This window comes from Rhinopithecus roxellana, chromosome 19 (genome assembly GCF_007565055.1).
Source record: "Rhinopithecus roxellana isolate Shanxi Qingling chromosome 19, ASM756505v1, whole genome shotgun sequence".
Taxonomy (NCBI): Eukaryota; Metazoa; Chordata; class Mammalia; order Primates; family Cercopithecidae; genus Rhinopithecus; species Rhinopithecus roxellana.
The window spans coordinates 44,688,218-44,713,194 of record NC_044567.1 but is presented as its reverse complement, the minus strand read 5'-3'; the positions used below and the strand labels follow the sequence as shown (position 1 = coordinate 44,713,194).

At 48.2% G+C, this 24,977-nt stretch overlaps 1 protein-coding gene across 1 annotated transcript in view; it reads left to right on the top strand.

The window, feature by feature from the left end:
- The window catches only part of WSCD1 (WSC domain containing 1), a 56,272-nt gene extending 31,707 nt beyond the window's left edge, over positions 1 to 24,565 (top strand). Inside the window, exons 6-9 of the mRNA XM_010377877.2 lie at positions 9,329 to 9,488; positions 10,494 to 10,658; positions 18,074 to 18,274; positions 20,480 to 24,565. Coding sequence (XP_010376179.2) covers positions 9,329 to 9,488; positions 10,494 to 10,658; positions 18,074 to 18,274; positions 20,480 to 20,832 — 879 coding nt within the window. The 3' untranslated portion in view covers positions 20,833 to 24,565. The remainder of the gene's footprint in view (positions 1 to 9,328; positions 9,489 to 10,493; positions 10,659 to 18,073; positions 18,275 to 20,479) is intronic.
- The last annotated feature ends 412 nt before the right edge of the window (positions 24,566 to 24,977 follow it).

Here is a 24,977-nt window from a genome sequence, read left to right as displayed (position 1 = left end):
TGACCTGTCCAATGCAGGAGGAAAGTTCTCCTCGGATCCTTCTGGGAGACAGCATTTCTCAGGGGCACCCTCAGAGATGCCTTGGCAAAGCTGCCGCAGAGGTCGACCTGTGACCTGGTTCTGGAGTTAGGGATTTCAGGTAGGGCAAGAACAGTGCCCTGGATGTCATGCCTTTAAAGCCACTGTCTGTCCAACGGAGTGAGCCTTTGGCTCCAAGACTGTCCATCCATTCTCCCTTGTCTCGCCCTTGGATGTGGGTGTAACTTGAACTCAAACCTTCTGAACGGTTAGCCCCTCGGCTCTGAGCTCTGCAGATGCCTGGCGGGGGTTTTGCTGGAATTCCGACTTCACTCTAGAGCCGGGGTTCACAGCCTTGGATCTGTTGGCATTTGGGGTTGGATAATACTTGTGTTGGGATCTGTCTGTGCGTTGTAGGATATCTAGCAGCATCCCTAGCCTCTACCCACTAGATGCCAATAGCACATCTTCCCTCCATTGTGACACACAGTCCCCAGACGTTGCCGTATGTCCTCTGGAGGGCAAAATCACCCCCGATGGAGAACCACAGCCCTGGAGAGGCACCTGAAGATGCCAGGCAGCCATGCCCAGGCATGGCCCGTATCCCTGTGGGGCTGAATCCTGGGGAGCAATGGTCTCTTCCAACCATTGCTGAGGATGGAGAAGCAAATTCTGCCTCCAACATTGCGGTCTGATGGATGTGAAATTGGTTAGAAGTTGATCTGACCCAGACCTGCAGAGGCCAGGGACTTCTTTGCAGGGAATGGTATCCTCTCTTCCCTCCTGAATGTTAAGGGTGGCAGGAGAGGTGAATTTGGGGATGTCTGGCTGTATTTGCCTCCTCTGAAGTGCCAAGCACGTCCTCTTTGGAAAGGCCAGTGGTGTGGAGGCTGCCGGGCAGTCCCAGTGGCAGCTCTGTCTCTTCCTAATTTGGCCGAAAAACAAGCTCAAATGTCCTATGATGTGGGAATGGTTAAATTATGCCACGGCCATACAGTGGACTATAATACAACCATTGAAAATGTTTTCAAAGACTTTGATGATGGAAAATGCTCACAGTAGAATGTTAAATGGGGCAGAGCTGAGCCTGAGGGTAGGAAGCTAGGGGCTTAATTAGAGCTGGCTGTGCCCTGGGGCCGGGAGCAGCAGATGTGAGAGGTGGGGCTTGGAAACAGGAAAAGAGGGGGAGGGTTCCTTGTAGTGCCCCCACTTTTGAGCACCATCTGAGGCTTATTTGTGGCCCCAGATATAATGTCTAGTGTTTTTTGCTAGTTAGCGAAAATGGATTTGGGGAGCTCCAAGAGTGTAGTTTGACAGAAAAAGAACATTCCAGGCGATATCCGCATCTTAATGATCTGACTCTCTGCCAGCAAGAGGGACTTGACCAATGTAATGTGTTTTTAAAGCCCAGTCAAATGATCTTGTCTAATTTCCTGTGATCGTACTAGAGATGGAAAGAGACCTGCTCATTCTCAGTCCTCTTCAGGATCCTGTTGGCTCCTTTGTTGCAACACAAGGCGAGAGTGAGCAGGGGGCAGCTTCAATATTTGCATTGCTATCAATTCAGATCTGGGGTAATTAGTTTTGTCGCCTGATATTTGTGCTCAAGGGCATAGGCCATTTGTGGGGGTGCTCCAGAAGGAGGCCGATGAGCGAAATCTAACACCATCTGCAAATAGGTTACTAATGTGAGACACTGCACCAGCCATTATACCTTGTGATGTGAGGTTTGTTCTCCCAGTAGCTGTTAGTGATTCTACTGATAAAGGAATCACAGGGAGAGGAGGAAGAGAGGTGGTGCCCTTTCGTTTTCCCCTTTTAGCCTCTTTTGGGTGTCTAAATTCTTTATGCATTAATCACCTGGATGTTTTCCCATTGACATTTCTTCTAAGTTTTTTTGTTTGTTTGGTCATTTAATGGTGGTGCTCACCCAGCCACCTTTCAAATGGAAAAGCATGCATTAATATGGAATCTGTTTGTTCTCAGCTGGGCAGCTATTCTTGCAAAATCCACTTGGATCCCGGTAGATGCAGTCTATCCAAGCTAATAGCCTTATGGTCTCCATGGAGCACCCAAGTTCATGTTTTTGCCAAGGGTTGGATGTGTAAGAGTGGGTTTTGTGAGCCTTGAGAATAAGAATTTTCTCTTTGACAGAATGCTGTAGTCATTCTAAGAGCTATTGGATATGCTTTGAATTGCTTATAAAGAGTCTGTGGTAAACCTATTGATACTGTACTCTGTGTGTATTTCCAAAAACATGTATTGTTTGTTTTTTGGGGGGGATTAACACATATCTATTTTAGAGAATTTGAAAATTTTCCAAGTGCAGAAATAAAAATAGAATGCACCTGTAACAGCTAATAACATTGAACATCTTTGTGATCTTTTGTTCTCTACATAATTTGTTTTATAAACATTGACTCATTCCTTCTCACATTTGTTTTTTTTTTTTTTTCTCATTTAATATGTTGTGAGCATTTTCTTTCACTGTGCTATGCCTTAGGGCTTATTGGCATCTGTCCTCCCCTGAGGGAAATTTAGGCCATTTCCTTTCTTTTTTTTCTTTTTCCTTTTTGCTATTATAAACAATGCTGCCACAAACATCCTTGAAGATAAACCTTTGAGCACATTCATAAGTGTTTCATTGGGGGCTATACTGGCAGATAAGGAATTGCTGGGGCAAAAGATAGATGCATTTTCTATGAGCCCTTTTTAAGGCTTTTCATACATTTTTGGAAGTGTGTGTTCTAGCCTCATCCTTCTGAACTGGTAAAAGGGCTTTAGAATCATGGTAACCTGGGTTCATATCCCTACACTGCCACTTTCTCATTTTGGGATCCTGGCCAGATCACATAACACAGAGCCTTAGTCTTCTCGTCTGCTAAATGGGATGGGTGGAGATGAAAGTGCCTCACCAGACTGTGATGAGGATTCAGTAACTTGGTGACACGACCAGTTTTGTGATTTATGTTTTGGGGTGTGTCTGGAGTAGCAAATGTTCCAGACAATGCTTATGATCGTCGTGATTATTCAGCATCCCCTAGTTCTTTCAGTGTGTGGGGGATGTTTGAGAAACTTCCTGGGATGAAGAGCCAGTCCTTTCCCAGGTCAGTGGAAAGCCAGGCACCTCAGAATCCCAGTGGTTGGGGGTTCTGAGTCACACCATGTTTCACAGACTCTTCTGTCTGAAGGATGTTTGTTTGGCTTTGACAGGGAGGGTGTTGCCTGGGGTGGGTTGGTGGGTTAAGTAGGTCTGCTGTCTGGGGCTCAGGTCTTCAGAGAGCCATCCGCCCCTGGAGACATCCCACCCCTGGAGACATCCCACAGGGTCCTCTGGAGACACTCTGACATTTGCCGCAAACAATCATGCTTGGCCTGCTGTCATATGCATAGAGTGGATATTGCAGCCTCTGTTTAGAGTGTGTGCTACAGCGCCGGAGAAGGGGACTGGTGAGTCTACTCTTCACATGGAGAAAAGTGGATGCTGTGTGGGTGTGGGGAAGCCCTTGCCTCTGCCCCCATGCATTTGCCTCCCCTGGACTCAGCCCATCCATGTTTACTGAGTATCTACTCTCTGAAAGGCACTTCGAGAGTATTTCAATCCCCAGATCCCCCATACGGATGGAGGAACCAAGACTCAATTCAGCTAAATTGAAACTCACACCTAGAGACGCCAGAGCCTCTGTTAGCCCATTTGCATTGCTGTAAGGGAATACCTGAGGCTGAGTAATTTATAAAGAAAAGAGGTTTATTTGGCTCGTGGTTCCGCAAGTTGTAGGAGTATGGCCCCAGCATCTGCTTCCGGTGAGACCTCAGGAAGCTTCCAATCATGGTAGAAGGTGAAGGGGGAGCCAGCATATCTCATGGTGAGAGATGGAGAAAGAGATGGGGAGGAGGTGCCACGCTCCTATAAACAACCAGCTGTCCGTGAACTGAGAGCAAGAACTCCCTCATTCATTACCAAAGGGATGGAGCTGAGCCATTCATAAGGTATCTGCCCCTATGATCTAATGCTTCGCACCAGGCCCTACCGCCAACATTAGGGGTCACATTTCAATATGAGATTTGGAGGGGACACACATCCAAACTCTGTGAGAGCCCTTAGTCATTAAACTGCCCCTTTTACAGATGATAACGCCAATGCCCAGTTGCTCGTTGGCAGTCCACGGGTGGGATTCAAAGCCCGCAGTTCCTGGTGACGAGCTTTGGGTTGGTTCCACTCCCAGCATCGGCCTCTCCAAATCACAAGGCCCCATTCTCAGTTACAGCATCACTGGACACGTTTTCAGCCAACCTGACATATGCCTGAGAGCGGAAGTCTAACCCCTTTGTCCCCAATCCTTGAAGTCATCTTTGTGGGTGTCTTCTTTCCTTTTTGTACCTTGACTATTCAGATCTGCCTCTGGAGTGAAGGGAACTGCTCTGGAGGCAAGAGACTGGCAGAGCTAACCTCCACACTGGTTTGCAGATTTCACTGGAAACCCAGTGCATCCATGTGTTTGCCTCTCAGGAGTTGAGCTGTGTTGATGTGGCAAGGCCCTGGACTCGGAGTCCAGAAGGCTGGCTCCTTTTCCCACTCACCTGGCACACTGGGCATCCTGGGCTCTTCACTGCCTACCTCCCAGCTTCCGTTTCCCCTTCTGTGATCCCTGAAATCTGTCATTCTGTGTAATCCTGGCAATCCTGAGAAAAGTGCTAGAGGAGGAATGACGATGGAGGAGATGATGCCGGAGGGGCTGGTTTGCTCTACAGGGGTCCCACCTGGGGCCTTGCTCCTTACCTCTTACCTGGAGGAATGTTCACTCCTTGACCAACCAAGCCTCCTGCATGTGGATCCCGGCCAGCCCCAAGCCCTGCCCTTGCTAAGTCATGACCTTGCTGCAGGCTGAGTGCCCACCCGTACCTCAGCCCAGCCCAGCACTAGCCCTGCGTTCAGACCGAGCCAGGTTCAGGCTGTAGATGCAGGATCAGGATGAGGATGCGTTTCCTTTCTGCCCTCAGACACAGGCTGAGCCAGGTCTGTCTTTCACCCCTCACCTGTCTGAAACAAGCCCAAATCTATCTTCTCACTTTCTTTTTCTGCCTTGCATTCTTGGATCCTTTTTTCCTCTTCTTTCTCTCACTGAAGCGCCCTTTCTCTCTCTCACTGAAGCATAGGGTAGGGTGGGGGGAGCAGGGAAGTTGGCAGAGAGATAAGATTCATCAATATTTAATTTTTATGGAAATCATGTCCTAGAAATCCCCAAGGGGCTGAAAATTGTTCTGTGTTTTCAGAATCCAGTGATGTTGCTGAAGCGGTGATGTTGTAAATAAAACCACATTACTGTCTGCAGCTCTCCCGTCGCTCTGCAAACACCCGGAAACTTGACAGTTTAATCCACTCAAGGAAGTAAAAAGGTTTGGGTCACTGCTGGGGGCAGCCCATTCTCCAGCCCTGGGATATAGGATTGTGAGGCATCAACGTCAGCGGTGCTGTTACTGCTGGGGAGGGAGACGGAGCCAACGTGCCTTGAGTAGATTTACCATATGCTGGTGAAATATTTTTTCCTTGGAACAGGAATCCCAGGACAGCAGAGCCCCCTCTGGGCTTGCTGATGTGGGGAAGATTTGCTTAGAGACAGCGGGCTTTCTTCTCCCTCATGCCTGTGGTGCAGTTAACCCAATGACCAGCAGAAAAATCAGACCCAAGTTAGTTTCCAGCAGCTTCTGGTGTGGTTGGGATTTGGAAGGGACATTCATTTCTTTCTTCATTCATTCATTCATTCATTTCTTCATCCATCAAACATTTATTGAGCATCTGCCACGTGCAAAGCACTTTTCCAGATTCTGAGAATATAACAAAGCACGCAAAAAACGCAACAACCCTGCTTATGTTCTTGTGGAAAGAGGCAAACAACCAACCAGGTAAATAAGTAAATTATATAGTATGTTGTATGGTGATCCATGTCGTGGAGGAAGAGGAAGTAGGAATCATAGGTGTTTACTCATGAGAAATGCAAACATTTATGGACTGAAAGGCTTGCACAAGAATGTTCGGAGGAGCATTATTCACAATAGCTAAAAACTGGGAACAGCCCAGATGTCAGTCCACAAGTGGATGAATCAACAAACCAGTGCATCCTTGGATGGAATACTACGCAGCAATGAAAAAGGAATGATCCACAGACACAGATAACAACATGGATGGATTTGACAAATATTTTTCTGAATGAAAGTAGCCATGCACATGAAAACATGTGCTGGGTGATTCTATTTATATGACATTTTAGCATAGATAAAATGAATCCGTGGCGATAGCAATCTGAAAAGCGATTGTTCTGGGGAGGGCAGGATGACAGTGAATGGGGAGAGGGGCCTCTGGTGTCACGGATGTGCTGCCTGTCTTGGTTGAGTGGTGCACCTGGGATCAGCATGTCATCAGATAGGTTATTCCACAAAACTGGAAAGCATGGTGAGGGAATAGGATGTGTTGGTGATGGTGGGAGGAGTTTGCAACTTGAAAAGGGGGTGGCCAGGGAAGGCCCCATGGAGAAAGCGACTTGAAGAAAGTGCAGGGGAGAGCTATGAGGGTATCTGGGCGAAGGGCATTCCTGGCAGGGGGACCAGCAAGTGCAAAGGCCCTGAGGTGGGATCATGAGTGGAGAAGTCAGGGAACAGCAGGGAAGCTACTGCATTGGTCAGCTTGGCTGCCGTGACAGAGTACCACAGACCGGGCAGTGTACACAACAGACGTTTATTTTCTCAGTCTGGAAGCTGAAAGTCTGAGATCAAGGTCTCAGCGGGGTTGGTTTCTTCCGAGACCTTTCTCCTTGGCTTGCAGATGGCAGCCTTCTTACTGTGTTCTTGTGTGCTCGTCCCTGGGTCTGTGTGTTGGCCGTGTCGTAACCTCCTCTTCTCGTAAGGACCTTTGTCATATTGGATGACAGCCTACCCTGATGGCCTCATTTGAACTTAATTATCTCTGTAATCCCAGCACTTTGGGAGGCCGAGGCAGGCGGATCACCTGAGGTCAGGAGTTCAAGACCAGACTCGCCAACATGGTGAAACCCCATCTCTACTAAAAATACAAAAATTAGCCAGGCGTGGTGGAGCGTGCCTGTAGTCCTAGCTACTCGGGAAGCTGAGGCAGGAGAATCAATCTCTTGAGCTGGGGAGGCAGAAGTTGCCGTGAGCTGAGATCATGCCACAGCACTCCAGCCTGAGTGACAGAGTGAGACTCTGTCTCAAAAAGAAAAAAAAAAAGGATCCTACATCCAAATAAGGTCCCATTCCAAGACCCTGGGGTTAGGACTTCAACATATGAATTTGGGGGACACAGTTCAGCCCATAGCAGCCAGTGTGGACAGAGGTGCCTGAGACACGGACGGCCCGCTGTGTGCTGTGGACACCCGCGCTGCTTGTTTCTGCTGCCACTGTGATGAAGGTGTTGGTGTGGAATGAGGCAGGATGAGGGTTTTGTGATAGAGGGTGGATGAAGCTGTCGAGACCGGAGGTGGCAATTCTTGAAGTTGCCTTTCATGAATTCCCATCACCGGGGAAACTTGCTTCTAGAAAAGCCAGCAGTGTGGAGATTGAGGGTCAGGGCCCAGCTCTCGCTTTCCATAGAAGAGTGGTGTGGCGGCCGTGAGGGTGGGTCTCGTTGGAGGTACCACTGAAGTTCGATAGTCCATCGTATACTTACTCACAGCGCAGGTGCCTCCTCGGCTTGAAGAAGGATGAGACAAGCAGGGAGAGGCTTTCCTGGGGGCTGCTTGGCACCTAGGAGAGCATGCGGCCTGCACTTACAAGAGCAGCCTGATGGCGGGGGGCAACCTCCAGCAGCATTTCCCCCACTCCCTCCAAAGATACCCGTCCTCCCACCAATGCCCCAGGCCCTGCGTCATCTTCGCTTGCATGGGACTCAGTCTGTTGTCTTTTATGAGTGCCAAAATCCTCAGCTTTACCTAGCCATGCTCAAAAAATGCTATTGATTTTCTTTTTCTTATTTATTTATGAGATTTTTGCTGTGGGCAAAAAATAAAAAGGTTTCTGCAGCATTTCCCTTAGCAGTGAGAAGTTTTCTCCACCCACTGCCTCCCTCCCTGGCACACACACTCACAAATTACTCTCTCATCTCTCTACGCTCCCAAAGTCCTAGCATCTCTGACTGTAGGATGCAGAGAGGGAAGAGATGAAAGGGGGCTAGTGCCTGGGGCAGAGTGAGGACTTTCCTATACATGTGGGAGTGGTGGGTGGATACATTTTTGAGCAAGACACAGCTGATGCCCAGAGGGTTAAGGAGGTCAAGAATGACCTCTTCCTCCCTGGAAGTATAGCATAGCATGGCCCAGTGCTAGGCACTTTGGACCCGTCTCATTTAGTCCTCACCATAAACCTACAAGGCAGATTTTATTACTTTTTTCAGTGGTGAAATTCAAAGAGGTTAGGCACCTTGCTCAAGGGTGCCTACAAGTGAGCTGGAATTCACTTTCACACCTTCAGGATGCCAGCTACCAGCTCTCTTCAAGATGTGGTGCGGCCTCCCCGAAGGGAACAAGGACCCACTTAAGAGACTGCTGGGAGCTGGGCTGGCCCACAGAGTGAGACGACTCCTCTCTCCTACCCCCCTCCATTTTTTAAGAACCCTCCTTGGGGTGAGCATCTTGGGCGGGAACAAAGTCTGTTCTTCTCCCCTCCTTCCGTCTTTGGAAAGATGACTATATGAGAATCTCTCCACCCTGCAGTAGGGCATCTGGCATGAGAGGTGGTTTTGGTCTCTTTCCAGGGAGGTGGCTGGCCAAGGAGGGCCGGAGGGAATCTCAGTCCTCTCTCAGGGCTCGGCGTCTGTTCATTAGTGGTGTGACACGTGGAGCCCTGGGCAGCCCTGTGCCAGCTGATCTGCCCCGCTCTGTGCCATGCAGACATCCACTCCTATGGATGCCCCTGCCCAGAGTGCCCTTTCTGTCCCTGGCACTCCTGACAAATGCCTTGGAATCTCAAAAGCATGGTTCCAGCCTCTGTCCCCTGCTTTCTTCACATCACTCACCCCTCAGTCATATTGCTGCTCATGCTGTTGACTCGTCAAGGAACCAACCAAGCAGGGCTGTGCTTAGAAGAACAAGGGTTACTTGAGCTACTTGAAGCTCACGTCTTGTTGAGCTTTCTCTCTCCGGAACTGGGCACAGAGCGTAGTGGTGGAAGGATGGTGGTCATCCCTGTGGATTCTACACAGCTGGCCGTACATCATCCGTGTTCATCCCATTCCTGAGCCCTGGAAAGCATGACCCTCAAATTCACTCAATGTGCTTCTCTTCTTATCTTTCCCTGGCAGGAGTTCCCCTTGGCCATTCTCAGGGGCTGGGAATGCTACTGTGCTTACCCTACCCCCCAGTTCAACCTGCGTGACGCCATGGACAGCTCACTATGTGGCCAGGACCCCGAGGCACAGAGGCTGGCAGAATACTGTGAGGTCTACCAGACGCCTGTGCAAGGTGGGTTCTGCATCCCTGACTGGTAGTGGCATTTGGTCTGGGGGATGGGGAGAGCTTCCAGGGTTGGGAGATGCCAGTCATGGCCAAGCATACAGTTATGAGGTATGGCAGGTGTCTGTGTAAAGGTCTTGGCATCTTGATGGGTGGTGGAGATAACAGGGAGGGTCAGGTTTCCACCCTCCACAGAGGCTGAATCCTGGACTCACTTTAAAAAACACCGGACCTTTTATCTAAGTCTCTCTGGGGATGACAATGGTAAGAGGATGAGCAGAGAGGGGCAGGTCCCAGAGAGAGAGCAACAGAAAGATGGTAGGATTGGGAGGTGTGGGAAGAATGGGATCCCAGGAGCTGCAGGGGCCACTGGTTCCTCCAGGACCTGGGAACCCTCCTTGGTGTGAGCATCAGGTCTGCCCCTGTTGACCTTAGGAACTGATGAAAAGAAGAGCAGGTGAAGAGGGATGTTACCACCTTTATCAAGTGCCTACTGTGACCCAGCATGGCCCTGGAGGTTTTAGGGATTTCCCTTGGTGATTTCATGTACTCCTTATAGCACACCTGGGGATGAGACACAACGAATGACTTGCCTGTCATTAGTCCAGCTCTGGTTTACTGTTGATAGTACCTGGGTGTGTCACTTTGCTCAGTATAGCCTCAATCCCCTCCCACTTCCCCTGGTAGAATCTGGAATTATCTGTGCTAACTTAGGAGCAAGAGTTTGGCTGTGGTCATAGAGACAGAATGCGAGTCGAGGGTCCATAGGGTATCTGATTCCCATCCCACTCCTGCACTGCCGTCTTGGAAGGCCTCATCACGGGGCGTCCTCTGACTAGCCACAGACCTGTGCAGCTAAGGTATAGTTGGAAGATCTCTTCCCTGCTTTGGGTCTTGGTTCCCTCATCTGTAAAACGGGAGTCTTCGTTCTTCAGTCCCTCTAAGGGAGTTTAGTGGTGAATTGGTGAGTCATAATGGAAGTGAGTAACCCCGTGATGACTTTTGGACTTTCAGACACTCGTTGTACAGACAGGAGGTTCCTGCCTAACAAATCCAAAGTGTTTGTGGCTTTGTCAAGCTTCCCAGGAGCTGGGAACACATGGGCACGGCACCTCATTGAGCACGCCACTGGCTTCTATACAGGGAGCTACTACTTTGATGGAACCCTCTACAACAAAGGTAAGTCAAAGCTACAGGGGACAATGGAAGGCAGCTCCCAGTGACCAAACTGTCACCTTGCCACCCAAGCTTCTCAGGGCACTAGAGCAGTGCATCTCAGACTTGAGTGTACATAAGAACCACCTGTAGGTGGAGCCACTGTGCGCCATACTCATCCTTCAGGGACTGAAGACCAGCCTGCCTGATGGTCCCCATCCACAGCAAAGTTACACCATTGTATCCACAAACACTTACAATCTAGGCCACTGAGGCAGTTGCAGACACCACTGATATTGATTACAGACAAAGAAATGACACTGAGTCTACACTACTCCCCCACCCAGAACCAAAACCTAAGCATGCTGCCCAACCCACGCTATAGGGATACATCTACTAGAAAAAGTCTTTTCCTATGAAAGCTCCTCCATAAAATTGGAAGAGGTGACTGTTCCACCAGATGTGCAGATATCAATGCAGTCACACAAGAAACGTGAAAAGAGCAAGGAGGCCAGGCACAGTGGCTCACGCCTGTAATCCCAGCACTTTGGGAGGCTGAGGTGGGTGGATCACCTGAGGTTAGGAGTTTGAGACCAGCCTGACCAATATGATGAAACCCATTTCTACTAAAAATACAAAAATTAGCCGGGCATGGTGGCGGGCGCCTATAGTCCCAGCTACTCAGGAGGCTGAGGCAGGAGAATTGCTTGAACCTGAGAGGAGAGGTTGCAGTGAGCCAAGAGCACGCCACTGCACTCCAGCCTGGGCAACAGAGCGACACTCCGTCTCAAAAAAAAATAAAAAATAAAAAGAGCAAGGACAGAACATGACATAATTCTCCAGTAACAGACCTAAAAGAAAATGAAATGTATGAAATACCTGAAAAGTAATTTAAAATAATGATTTTAAGGAAACTCAGCATGATGCAAGAGAATACAAATAGACAATTCAATGATATTAGGAAAACGTTTTATGATCCGAATGAGAAATTCAATAGAAATAGATATCATAAAAACAACCAAACGAATCTGTTAGCTGAATAATGAAAATGAATTTTTAATGAATGAAATGAATGATCTAGTCTGTTACCAAAGCTCTCAACTGTGTTTTTAATTTTATACCAAAACCTACGGGATACAGCAAAAGAAGTACTAAGACGGAAGTTTATAGTAATAAATGCCTACGTCAAAATAGTAGAAAAATTTTAAATAAGCAACCTAATGACATACCTCAAGGAACTAGAAAAGCGAGAACAAACCAAACCCAAAAGTACTGCGGGGAAAGAAATGATGAAGATCAGAGCAGAAATAAATGATAAAATTCAACGTCCCTTTATGGCAAAAACAATCAACAAATTAGATACAGAAGGAATGTGCCTCAACACAATGAAGGCCAATATGTGAAAAACCCACAGCTAGTATCATACCAAATGAAAAAAGGGGTGAAAACCTTTTCTCTAAGAACTGAAACAAGACAAGGATGCCCACGATGCCTTTTCACGATGTCTATTCAGCCTAGTAATGGAAGTCTTATGCAGCAATTAGGCAAGAAAAAGAAACAAAGCGCATCCAAATTGGGAAGGAAGAAGTCAACTTGTCCCCTGTTTGCAGATGGCCTGATCTTACATATAGAAATGCCTAACGGTTTCACCAAGAAACCCTTAGAACCGATAAATGAATTCAGTAAAGTTACAGGATACAAAATCAACATGCAAAAATCAGTAGCATTTCCATATACCAATCGTGAACTACTGAAAAAGAAATCAAGAAAGCAGTGCCATTTAAATAGCTATGAAAAAATACCTATGAATAAATGTAATAAAAGAGATGAAAGACCTCTGCAAAGAAAACTATACAACACTTAAGAAATTGAAGAGGACACACAAAAAATGGAAAGACATCCTATATTTATGGATTGGAAGAATTAATATTGGGAAAATGACCATACTAGCAAAAGCAATCAACAGATCCAATACAATCCCTATCAAAATACCAATGGCATTCTTCACAGAAACAGAAAGAAACAATTCTAAAATTTGTATGGAACCACAAAAGACCCTGAATAGCCAAGGCAATTCTGAGCAAAAAGAACAAAGCTGGAGGCATCACACTGCTGACTTGAAAATATGTTACAAAGCTTTAGTGACAAAAAACAGCATGGTACTGCTATAAAAACAGATGCATAGACCCATGGAACAAAATAGAGAACCCAGAAATAAATCCATGCATTTACAGCCAACTCATTTTTGACAAAGAAGCCAAGAACATACATTTGGAAAAGGACAGTCTCTTCAATAAATGGTGTTGAGAAGACTGGATAACCATATGCAGAAGACTGAGGCTATACAAATGGTGTTGGGAAGACTGGATAACCATATGCAGAAGACTGAGGCTATACAAATGGTGTTGGGAAGACTGGATAACCATATGCAGAAGACTGAGGCTATACAAATGGTGTTGGGAAGACTGGATAACCATATGCAGAAGACTGAGGCTATACAAATGGTGTTGGGAAGACTGGATAACCATATGCAGAAGACTGAGGCTATACAAATGGTGTTGGGAAGACTGGATAACCATATGCAGAAGACTGAGGCTATACAAATGGTGTTGGGAAGACTGGATAACCATATGCAGAAGACTGAGGCTATACAAATGGTGTTGGGAAGACTGGATAACCATATGCAGAAGACTGAGGCTATACAAATGGTGTTGGGAAGACTGGATAACCATATGCAGAAGACTGAAGCTATACCCCTATCTCTCTCCTTATGCAAAAATCAACTCAAAATGAAGACTTACTTAAATATAAGACCCAAATCTATTAAACTACTAGAAGAAAACAGGGAATATTTCAGGACATTGGTCTGGGCAAAGATGTTTTTGCTTTTGAGATAGGACCTCAAAAGTACAGACAACAAAAGCAAAATTAGACACATGGGATTATGTCAAATGGAAAAACTTCTGCACAACAAAGGAAACAATCAACAGAGTGAAGAGACAGCCTGCAGGATGGGAGAAAATACTGGCAAACTATTCATCCAACAAGGGATTAATAACCAGAATATATAAGGAACTCAATAACAAAAAAACCAAAAGAATCTGATTTAAAAATTGACAGATGATATGACGTTTATCAAAAGAAGACACACAAATGGTCAACAGTATATGAAAAAATGCTCAGTGTCACTAATTACCAGGGAAATGCACATCGAAACCACAATGAGATACCATCTCACCCCAGTTAGAATGGCTGCTATCAAAAAGACAGAAAATAACAAGTGCTGGCGAGGATGTGGAGAAAAGAGAACTCTTATACACAGTTGATGGGAATGTAAACTAGTACAGCTGTTACGGAAAACAGTATGGAGGCTCCTCAAAAAAAAAATTAGAATTGCCGTATATATGATCCAGCAATCCCACTGCTGGGTATGTATTCAAGGGAAAGGAAATCAGTATGTTGAAGAGATATCTGTACTCTCATGCTTATTGCAGCACCATACACAATAGCCATGGTATGGAATCAACCTTAGTATCCATCAATAGGTGAATTTTTGAAATGTGGTACATATACACAATGGCTAGTTAGCCATAAAAAAAGAATTAAGTGCTATAATTCACGGCAACATGAATGAGCCTAAGGGACATTATGTTAAGTGAAATAAGCCAGGCACAGAAAGATAAATACCACATGCTCTCATGCATATGTCAAAGCTTAAAAAGTTGATCTCACTGACATGGAGAGTAGAATAGTGGTCACTAGAGGCTGGGAAGGGTAGGAGGGAGGGCAGGATAGGGAGAGGCTGGTTAATGGAAACAAAATTACAGCTAGATATGAGGAATAAGTTCTAGTGTTTTATAGCACTGTAGGGTGACTACAGTTGACAATCATTGATTGTGTGTTTTCAGGTAGCCAGAAGAGAGGATTTTGAATGTTTCCAGCTCAAAGAAATGATAAATGTTTGAGGTGATGGATGTCCTAATTACTTTGATTTGATTATTAAACATTTTATACATGCATTGAAATATCACATTGCACCCCATAAAGAAGGCGTACATTTATCATGTGTGTTTAAAATAATAATAAAAATATTTATTTTTATTTTATTTTACTTTAAGTTCTGGGATACACGTGCAGAACGTGCAGGTTTGTTACATAGGTATACATGAGCCATGGTGGTTTGCTGCACCTATCAACCCGTCATCTAGGTTTTAAGCCCCGCATGCATTAGGTATTTGTCCTAATGCTCTCCCTCCCCTTGTCCCTTACCCCCAACAGACCCGGGTGTGTGATGTTCCCCTCCCTGTGTCCATGTGTTCTCATTGTTCAACTCCCACTTGTGAGTGAGAACATGTGGTGTTTGGTTTTCTGTTCCTGTGTTAGTTTGCTGAGAATGATGGCTTCCAGCTTCATCCATGTCCTTGCAAAGGACATGAACTCATTCTTTTTTAATAAAAATATTTTTAAGTAAAAAAAAAAGAATCACCTGGAGGGCTTTTTAAAACTTAAGTTCCTGGCCCACACCCTTGACAGTCTGATTCAGGTGGTCTGAGGTGGGGCCTAGGAATTTTTAGTTCTAACAAGCTCCCAGGTGATCCTGATGAAGGCAGTTCTAGGACCCCATTTAGAGTGGAACTTCATGAGATCGTGCCTATTCTGGATTCAAAGGGAAAGACTAGCAGCTTGAATATTCTCTCTATAAACATTTCTTGAATTTTCCTTAATTTTTAGAACCCTCAATAATTAGGGGTGAAACTGATTTAATCTGCTCATTCCTTTTTTGAGGCAAGAAATAGTTCATCAAAATGTAATAAAAAATTCCAAAAATCTTTTAAGAGTTTTGATTTATAATCTTTCCCTTGTAGAAATAAGAGAAATTAAGTTAAATGATGGAAGTCTGTGTTTTGTTTAAGGATGAAAAACCTCAGACAAGTCCATTGGCATAAAATTTGGCAAAATCTATTAAAATGTATTTCTCTGTTGTCAAGCATTGCAACATTTTCTCCGGATTTCTTTCTTGCTTGCTTTCTTCCTTTTTTTTTTTTTTTTTCTTTTTAGATAGAGTCTCATTCTTACTCTGTCGCCCAGGATAGAGTGCAGTGGCACGATCTCAACTCACTGCAACCTCCACCTCTCGGGTTCAAGTGGTTCTCCTGTCTCAGCCTCCTGAGTAGCTAGAACTGCAGGCCCCCACCACCGCGCCCAGCTAATTTTTGTATTTTAGTAGAGACGGGGGTTTCACCATGTTGGCCAGGCTAGTCTCAAATTCCTGACCTCAAGTGATCTGCCTCCCTTGCCCTCGTAAAGTGCTGGGATTATAGGTGCGAGCCACCATGCCCGGCCCATTTTCTCTGGATTTCTTAACCAGAGTTTGGTTTAGGAAAGTTGATGTTGTCAGTAACATCCTAGAGAAACAGAAACTTCCTGAGCTTGGCATTGGGTTCTGGAATCACTCATAACCATCTTGGTTCTGAGAAAAAGCTATCGTTGTCCATATAACCCAGCCTCATCGTCCCCGGGAGCCTTGAGTGTTACAGGCGCATTCCGGGTGAGGGAGGAAGTGGTCACATGAGCACATGGCCCCGTCCACTCTGGCTTAGTCCCCTGGGACTCACCCACTGTGCCCAAGCTGCAGTTACCCACCTTGTTCGTCTCCAAGGCCCTTACCTTATTCAAGCAGCTGGCTGTTTTGGTCTACATATGGTAAGCGGCCCAATGACTGGTATTGCCAGCTGTAGAGGTTGGGCTGACACTGCCTCAGAAATGCTTTAGAGATACCTCACACACATCTTTGAGCCTTACAGCACCATTAGATGTAGCCAGTGGCCTCAGAGCACTGACAGAGTGATAACACACACACACACACACACACACACGCACAATTCACAGAGCATCACCGATGCCGAACCGCCAAATCTATTGTGGTAGGTCGAATGTGGTCTGAGCTGCAAGGCAGAATAGCTGTTGTTGGAAGAGGCCGACGCAGTAGGGAAGGCACCCTGGGTCTCAGGGTTGTTAAAGACTAGATCTCAAGTTTATTCATTCTTTTCATAGCATTTTCCTTTCATAGCATTTTCCAGCTGTTTGACAGAATGAATCAAAGCGAGGCCTTTTGGTGTTTGGCCTATGGCGGAGATGAGTTTGAAGCTTGTTGAGTTTCAATGGGTAAACCCGGACTTCCAGATTCAAAAGAGACTTGCATTTTCCAGGCATCAAAGCATCCCTCAGTGCTCACTGCAGATACAAATGCGTTCCAGCCATTCCTGCAGACGGGCAGGTGGTAGGACTCATTTTGTTTCCAAGAGCCCACGATAAGCACATGAGCACTTATGGAACAGGTCTCAGAGCTGGGTGCGTGGGCTATGTGGGATGTGGCCAGGAGACTAGTTTCAGGAGACCTCTTCCCAGGAAGCCTTCTAGGACATCCCACTATTTGGAACCCCTGCTCTTTGTTTCCATAAGCCCCTATAGCCTGCACTTAGGCTATTTCCTCTACTAGAACATAAGCTTAAAGACAAGGTCTGAGTCTTAATCCTCTGTCCCCAAAATAAAGTCTAACACAGCAAACACACAATAACCTTCATTGATAAATGTGTGACTCTGGATGAATGGGTGGAGTCTGGCCTTCTCTGCCAGTAGTCATTCAGGTTCTGAGTGCCCAGTACTATAGTAAGGGACCAAGGAAAGAGAGGGTCCCAGATAGGCTGATCAATGGGAACAAGTCTCCATTCATAGAAACTGGGCCCTGGGTCCTCAGGGCCAGGCTTAAGCACTGTGGATGAGGCTTTGACCAGACCTGCTCTGGGGCAAGGCTGGGCCCTGTCATAGGACCACAGCATCAGGTCAGAGGGTGGATCTACACCTGCTCACAGCCATTGAACCTGTAAGTCAGGATCCTGCCCTGACTGTGGGGAGGTGAGAGGAAGCTGGGGGCCTCACAGGGGCACACAGTGGCATGTGGAGAGAGCCCTGGTGCTGTTTTCATGGTGCTGTGTGATCTTGGGCAAGTCCTCTGCTCACTCTGCGCCTCAGTCTGTTCATTCAGCTATGTTTGCAGCTATGGTTAAATCAAAGGTTGTTTGTGATGCTTGCGTAAAATTATCTCTATGAAGATGCCCAAAATATATGCGTGCATCTGCAATGACAGGTCCTCTGCCCCCTGACTCCTGGAGGTCTTCAGGGGATACCTCATCTCATTTCTGTTGCAGATGCCATCTTTCCCCACTGTTAGACAACTCCTGTTGTCACTTCCCCTTGGAAAGGGTCACTCCTGTGGAAGCTGTTCCTGTCACCATCCATAGGTCCTCTCAGTGCCCTCTGTGCCTTCCACGGGGCCTCTCTTATGCCCCGATGCTGGCTTTCCCCAACCTGTCTGCTGCTGTGGTAGGGGGCCCCATGGGCACCATCCTCCACAGAGACCCTCTCATTTTTCCCTGCAGGGTTCAAGGGCGAAAAGGACCACTGGCGGAGCCGACGCACCATCTGTGTCAAAACCCATGAGAGTGGCAGGAGGGAGATTGAGATGTTTGATTCAGCCATCCTGCTGATCCGGAACCCATACAGGTCCCTGGTGGCGGAATTCAACAGGAAATGTGCCGGGCACCTGGGGTATGCAGCTGACCGCAACTGGAAGAGCAAAGGTAATCAGGGACCTTGCGGTGGGGGTGGGAGATTTGTCAGTACAGGCAGGATGCCCATCAGGATGCAGGATCAGTATACACAGGTAGGCACTCAAACCCCATCCTGCTAGGGACTTAGTGCTGCTCTGCCTGGGCTTGAGCTCACCTCCTCCCCTTGCCCCCCATGCCTGCTGAGGTCCATATGTCGAGGCATTTTACTTAGATGCCAGCTTGATTACCAAGAATCTTCTGTCTCCATGAGTGCATAGTAGGGTGATATGCACCCCTTTGCATCTCTGCTTCTGCTCAGGAGCTCATGCAGGGCTGCGAGAAGAGCACGTGGGCTGCACGTGGACCTGCTTTGCACCCTTGTCTGTCTTTGGCACCAGGTTTCTCCTTTATAAAGACCTGTGCCTCGTGGGGCATTCAAGGAACAGTGGAGTTCAGGCAGGGCTGGGAGAAGAGCACATGGGCTGCACATGGCCCTGCTTTGCACCTTCCTCTGTGTTCAGCACCAGGTTCCTCCTTTATAGAATGAGACCTGCACCTCGTGGGGCATTCAGGGAGCAGTGAGATGATGTGCCTGCCTGGTCTCTGGTCAGAGCTCAGCATGTTAATTCCCTCCTAAGCTGTCTCTCACTGACTCTTCACAGTGTCTGGTTGGGGAATCACATCAGCTCTACATTCCAGATGAGTCCAGAGAACATGGCTGTGGGACTTGGTCTTGGCGGTGGGCAGCAGAGCTAGGACTCACACCCAATGTCTTAGCTCTGGCTGCCATAACAAAACACCACAAAACTGGGGGATGGGGTAAGGGGGTGGTGCTTAAGCAACAGACATTTATTTCTCATAGTCTTAGAGGCTGGGAAGTCCAAGATCCAAGTGCTGGCTAATTCCATTCCCAGGAAAGGCCTGTTTCCAGGCTTGGAGATGGCTGCTCACTGTGTCCTCACATGTCCCCAAAAGCTCTCTGGTGTCTCTTCTGATAAAGGCACTAATTCCATCACAAGGGCCCCACCCTCATGACTACATCTGACTCTAATCGCCTCCCAAAGCCCCCATCCCTAATACCATGATATGGTGAGTTAGGACTCCATGAATTTGGGGGGCATACAAGCCTTTTGTGCCTCAACATCCAGAGTGTCTGATTCTGGGTCAGATTGGCCTGTTCCCCACTGCAGCTTTATTCATGGAATCAGTCCTCTGACTCACACTTGCTGAAGTCCTCCTGGGTGCCAGGCATGGGGCAGGGTACCAGGAGCCCTGGCTAATGGGGTCAGGGTCTCTGCCCTCAAGACACGCACAGCTGAGCCTTTGGGTGGTGACGAATAGAGTCTGGGTGGTAAGTGATGAGAAATGAAGTCGTTCAGAAACAAAGCAGTCTCCAGGCAGGGTGGGATGAGAGGGGTAGTCACAGGGGCCCGTGGCCAGGCAGGCTTGCACTCCTTTCTGCTTGTTACTGGATCAACCAGTGGGTGGCCTCTGCTGGCCTCTAGTCTTCCCCTTCCCCCATCATCCTCTACCTAGACAGCCCCTGACAGTCTGGCAGGCTGATCTCTGATGCCTCCTCTGCCTCTTATGAGCTGTATAGCTCTGGGAAAGCTGCTTACCTTGTCTTCTGAGCCTGTTTTCTCATCTTAAAATAAGGATAGGCCCTGTCTCCTAGGGTCACTGTGAAGATTAGAGAAAGCAAATGCTTCACACAGCATTTGAGGTATGTTAATAGCCCAATTATGGAAACTTTTTATTGAGATTATTTCTGATATTTGGACCCTGCACAGCCCTCCCCAAAAATTAATTTCTTAATTTTCTGGAAAAGAAAGCTCATAAAGTAGATTACCTGCAAAAGTCCAAGGCCACCCCTGCCTGTGGCTTCACTGTATGTCCTACTGCCTGGCAGTTTCACAGGTTCAAACTGGCAATCAAACCACAAGACATACGTGCCCATCAGGCACCACGCTGACTTAGCTTTCAGGAGGACCTAGGATGGGAAATGGAGCCTGCACAGTGTCCTCATCCCACCAGGATGCCCAGAGCTGCCCCCGCCCACCACAGACACACTGCTCGGCCACCAAAGGGTCCCCCTCCATGGGGAATGCCAGGTTGACTCTAGGCAGCGGACAGTGGAAAACCCTGCCCAGTTCCCTCTCCCGAGCAGCCTCCACGGGACTGGCAGCCCTGGCAGGGCCAGCCCCTGACTCTGCGTCTCTCCTGTCCTCACTCTAGAGTGGCCGGACTTCGTCAACAGCTATGCCTCATGGTGGTCCTCGCACGTCCTGGACTGGCTCAAGTACGGGAAGCGGCTGCTGGTGGTGCACTACGAGGAGCTGCGGCGCAGCCTGGTGCCCACGCTGCGGGAGATGGTGGCCTTCCTCAACGTGTCTGTGAGCGAGGAGCGGCTGCTCTGCGTGGAGAACAACAAGGAGGGCAGCTTCCGGCGGCGTGGCCGGCGCTCCCACGACCCTGAGCCCTTCACCCCGGAAATGAAAGACTTGATCAATGGCTACATCCGGACGGTGGACAAGGCTTTGCGTGACCACAACTGGACCGGGCTTCCCAGGGAGTATGTGCCCAGATGATAGGCCCGGCCCACGCCGCCGCCCCCGCTGAGTGACGCAATCTCACCACGGGGCTGCGTACCCCACTCTGATGCTCAGGCCTGTGGCCTCACTGGGACGAACCGTGGGTGAGGTGGACGAACCAGGCCCACCCTGGTGCTGCCTCCCGCACAAGGAGACCTGGACACAACAGACACACATCACAAGGCAAACACAAAAGGACACATACCTGGCCACCCACACACACCTCCTCAGACACACTCAGACACCACTCCAGGCTCACAGCCCCATCTTAGCGAAGCCACCCACGCGGGGTGTGCCAGGCGCCCTCAGATACAAACGCAGCCACGCACAGATGTCACACACAGGTGCCAGGCCATGTGCTCCTGGAAGCTGGCTGGCTGTCTCCCTCACACAGATACACATGCACTCCCTGGGATCTAGGAGGTCCTGGGCTTCCTGTGTCTAGCCCCGGCGTAGACTTCCTCGTCAGGGTGTTTGACTCTGGGATGCTGGGCCGGGCGGGCATTTACGCTCTGAGCCGCGAGGACCCCTGGGATGGAGGTGGGCGCAAAGACTGCTGCTGCTGGGCTGTGCGGCCCTGGCCATGTGCCTGACATCCCATAAATGTATGTGTGGTGTGACTACAGGCACCACAAACTCTGCAGCCTTGCCTCTGTTTTCTCTGTGGCTGGGCTGGCCGCACCATGGGCAGAGTTGAGGACCGCCCAACACCCCGCCCAAGCCAATCCAGACACTGACCTCAAGACCAGCCACATTAAGTCTGTGCCCTGCCCTCCACCCCCTTCAACCCCCGCTACCCCATGCTCCAGGGCGTGGGGCCTCCTTGCCTGGCTTCTTCCTCCAACTATCCCCAGGGAAGCTGGAGATTCAAGTCATGCCCCAGAAGCAAGGTGTAAGCGTAGGGGCATGGGGAAGAGGGCAGGAGCTGAAGTTCCAGGGGAGCCCAGGACCCCTGGGGACCTGTACACCAGCAGATGGGTCTTGGGAGTTGGCACGGGGGAGATTGTAAGGGCTGTGTCTCGGAGATCACTGGGACTGGTGCCCCAGCCATAGGGGCCCTGTTTTCTCTGGGGACCCACACTGGGGTCATGAGAACCAGTTAGTACTCAGTCTGACCCCTAGGTCAGGCCCTGCCAGCCTGGGATGGGGGTCAACGTATGCTACACATCTTGGGCTCACAAGTGAGGCTGTGGAGGCCAGGAGGTTCAAGTGTGGAGGGTAGGGGTGCAACCCGGGAGCAACGCTCAAGGTGGCTGAGATGCAGGGAGGATTGTGGCAATCCGGCTGCACACTGGCCCCTGTGAAGATGGGGAAGGTGGGTGGGCCTGAACTCAGGAAGCCCCTCAGTGGCTTCTCTAGGCCTAGGATAACCCTGGCTGGGCCCCATGGTCCTGCTCTGGGTCAGCTGTCAGGGAGACCTCCCCTCAGCCTGAGCGAAGCTGCATTGGGAGGAGAAGGCAGGGTGAGGGATTTGGGAGAGCTGGACATTGAGATGTCCTGACCTTCTGCTCCCTAGCCTGATGATGGGGAACCTAGAGCCACCCGCCATGAGCACAGGTAGGGGGTGGAGGGCCCAGGAGAGATGCCCTTCCCCACATGGAAGCTTCCTCCAACCTTCCGTTTGGCTGGTGGGTGGGTTTGGGCATCTGTGCCCCTGGTGGCCTCTAAATCCTTCCTGGGATTCCCCCAAACCCACACTGATGCGAAGCTGTTCTTGACCCTCCCATACCATCAACTCAGTTCAGTTCAAAGCTAGAAACACCAAGGTCTTTGAAAATGTTCATTGGCTCAGGATCTAATCCGCGAAGGCCCCTGATGGGGCAATTGAGACCCCTTGGGAGTTTCCACACTGCCTTGGGAGGGGTAGCCAGGGCAGACCTGCATCCCAGAGCAAACCTGGATCCTCAAAAGCGATGGCAGGCGTGGCAGCGGGGAAGCCATGGAGGCTGGGAAGGGTAAAGTGTGGAGAGAGGAGTGACTGGGACTGGAGCCGGGGTCTGGGGACAGCAGCAGCACCAGGCTTTTCCTGGTAGTTGGATTGGTACATTGACTGCTGCCAGGTGCCCAGAGATGTCATCTCCCTCCAGGTAGAGTGTCACCTGCTCCTGTGGCCTTGTAGACGACTGTGTACCTTAGTGAAGAGTGCAGGCAAGTAGAATGATAGGGTCAGGGTTCATCCAGTTTACGTTGAGTCACTCCATATGGCAAGGCACCTGGCCCTTGGCAGGTGCTCCCAGAAGTTGGATGAGCAAAGGAGAGCAGAGGCCCCATCAGCTGGCAGTGGTCCTCACAGCCTTCATCCCAGGTCTGCCTACGTAGGAGATCTCATCAGAAACAGCAACAGGGATCTATCTGTCTGTGCTTGCGGGAAAGTCCATTTGTTTCTGTCCAAGTTAGGTCTCATCTACAGCTCTTAGCTTCTCAGTAAAGAGGACACTCTCCCAACCAGCCAAGGAATAAAAGCTGATTTGTATGTAGGGCAGAAGTGTGGCAAATGCATCAGGAACCAGTTAGAATACAACAGAGAAACCCTGACCGTTTACAGATGCCAACTTTAATAGCAAGGCTGCAGAGTTACACAAACCTGTGTTAAAACATGTAATTTTTATGGATTTCATCTCCTGTTGTGGATCAATTTGGAAAAACAAAATATATAATTTAAAAAACTAAAACACATTCTGGTAATCCCAATGATGTGTAAATGAGAGAGAAGAATAGACAGGCTTCCAAACCCTGGGAAGAAAGCTGCTTAATTGTGTGAACATCTTATAATGAGGTCTCTTGCAGCTAAAATTAGATTTTGAGTGCATGAATATGTGATAATGTTTGCATATCAGAATGCATTTTCCCCTTAAAAGTAGCAATAGCCACTTGGCTCTTAGGGGTCCCCAAGAGGAGAGGAGAAGAGCCGAGGCTGATCTTATCACTGCAAGAATTCTTGAGACACAGGTTTGTTTTCTGCTGACTTGTTTGGAAACCCACTGGAGGTATCTGAAATGTGATGACTCTAAAGGGGTTCATTTCACTATAGGGAGAAATTGATTCATCTGACCTCCTATTTATCACCACTCAATATTGAGTGAGTTGGTCTGAACAAGGTGGGGGTAAAGTGGAGTGGAAATAATGTAGAGTCGTCAGACTGAATGGCCAGGTTGTCGTCCCAGCTCTTGTCTACCATCTTGGACAAGACTTTTCCCATCTCCAGTCTCAATTTCCCATTCATAAAATGGGGGAAGTGGTAGGTCTTGCTGGTTGCATCCACATTTGTTCCCCCATTTCCTTTCCCAGCAACCCCCCATTTCTGTTTGGGGATTCCTATGATCTGCCAGAGCCTCTCCAGGGGTGGAATACATGTCCTGGACTAAGCCAATGACACCTTCCATCTTTCCAGCTATGGTGACTGGGTTAGGTATGATCTTGTGAGTTAAGGCAATGAAGCCAGAGGGAATTTCAAGACTTTTGGGAATGCTGGGTAGAAGCTGTTTTAATTCCCCTGTTGAATGTGAAAAAGGTAGTAGTATTCCTGGGTCTTTATGATGACCACCTTGGGCCTTGGGATCATGACCATGAGCCACATGAAGCTGACACCACAGAAGGGAGAGTCGAGAGGCAGAAAGAAATCAAGTCCTTGGTGAAATTGTTTAAGTACAGGATTAAGCCTTGCTTGAGGTTGGCCTTACCTCTGGACTTTTTTTGTTATATGAGCTAATAAATTCTGTTTATTGTTTAAGTTGTATTGAGTTTAATTTCTGTTACTTATAACTCAGAATGTGGTGCAAATGAGTTGGATTGAAAAGCCCTGGGACTCTGACATTCTCTATCTCTGTGGCTGATGTAGATAAAGCCTGAAACTCAGTCCACCCTGAGCTTGTAGGATTGGGAGGTTGCTTTTCACAGGAATTGAGCTGAGTGCAAAATTCTCAATAGAAAGCTGTGTTTAGCCAATACAAGTAGCATTTTTAAGTTGGTACATGGTGAGGTTACCCATATAGCCATAGGCAATAATTTCTGAGGTGCCCAGTCCAGACCGTCAGTTGTCTCATTTAATGCTTAACCCTTTGGTGTGATTATTACTTATTATCTCTGCTTGAAAAATGAGAGGATTGGGATTCCAATTTGTAATGATTGTCAGTGTATGGCCC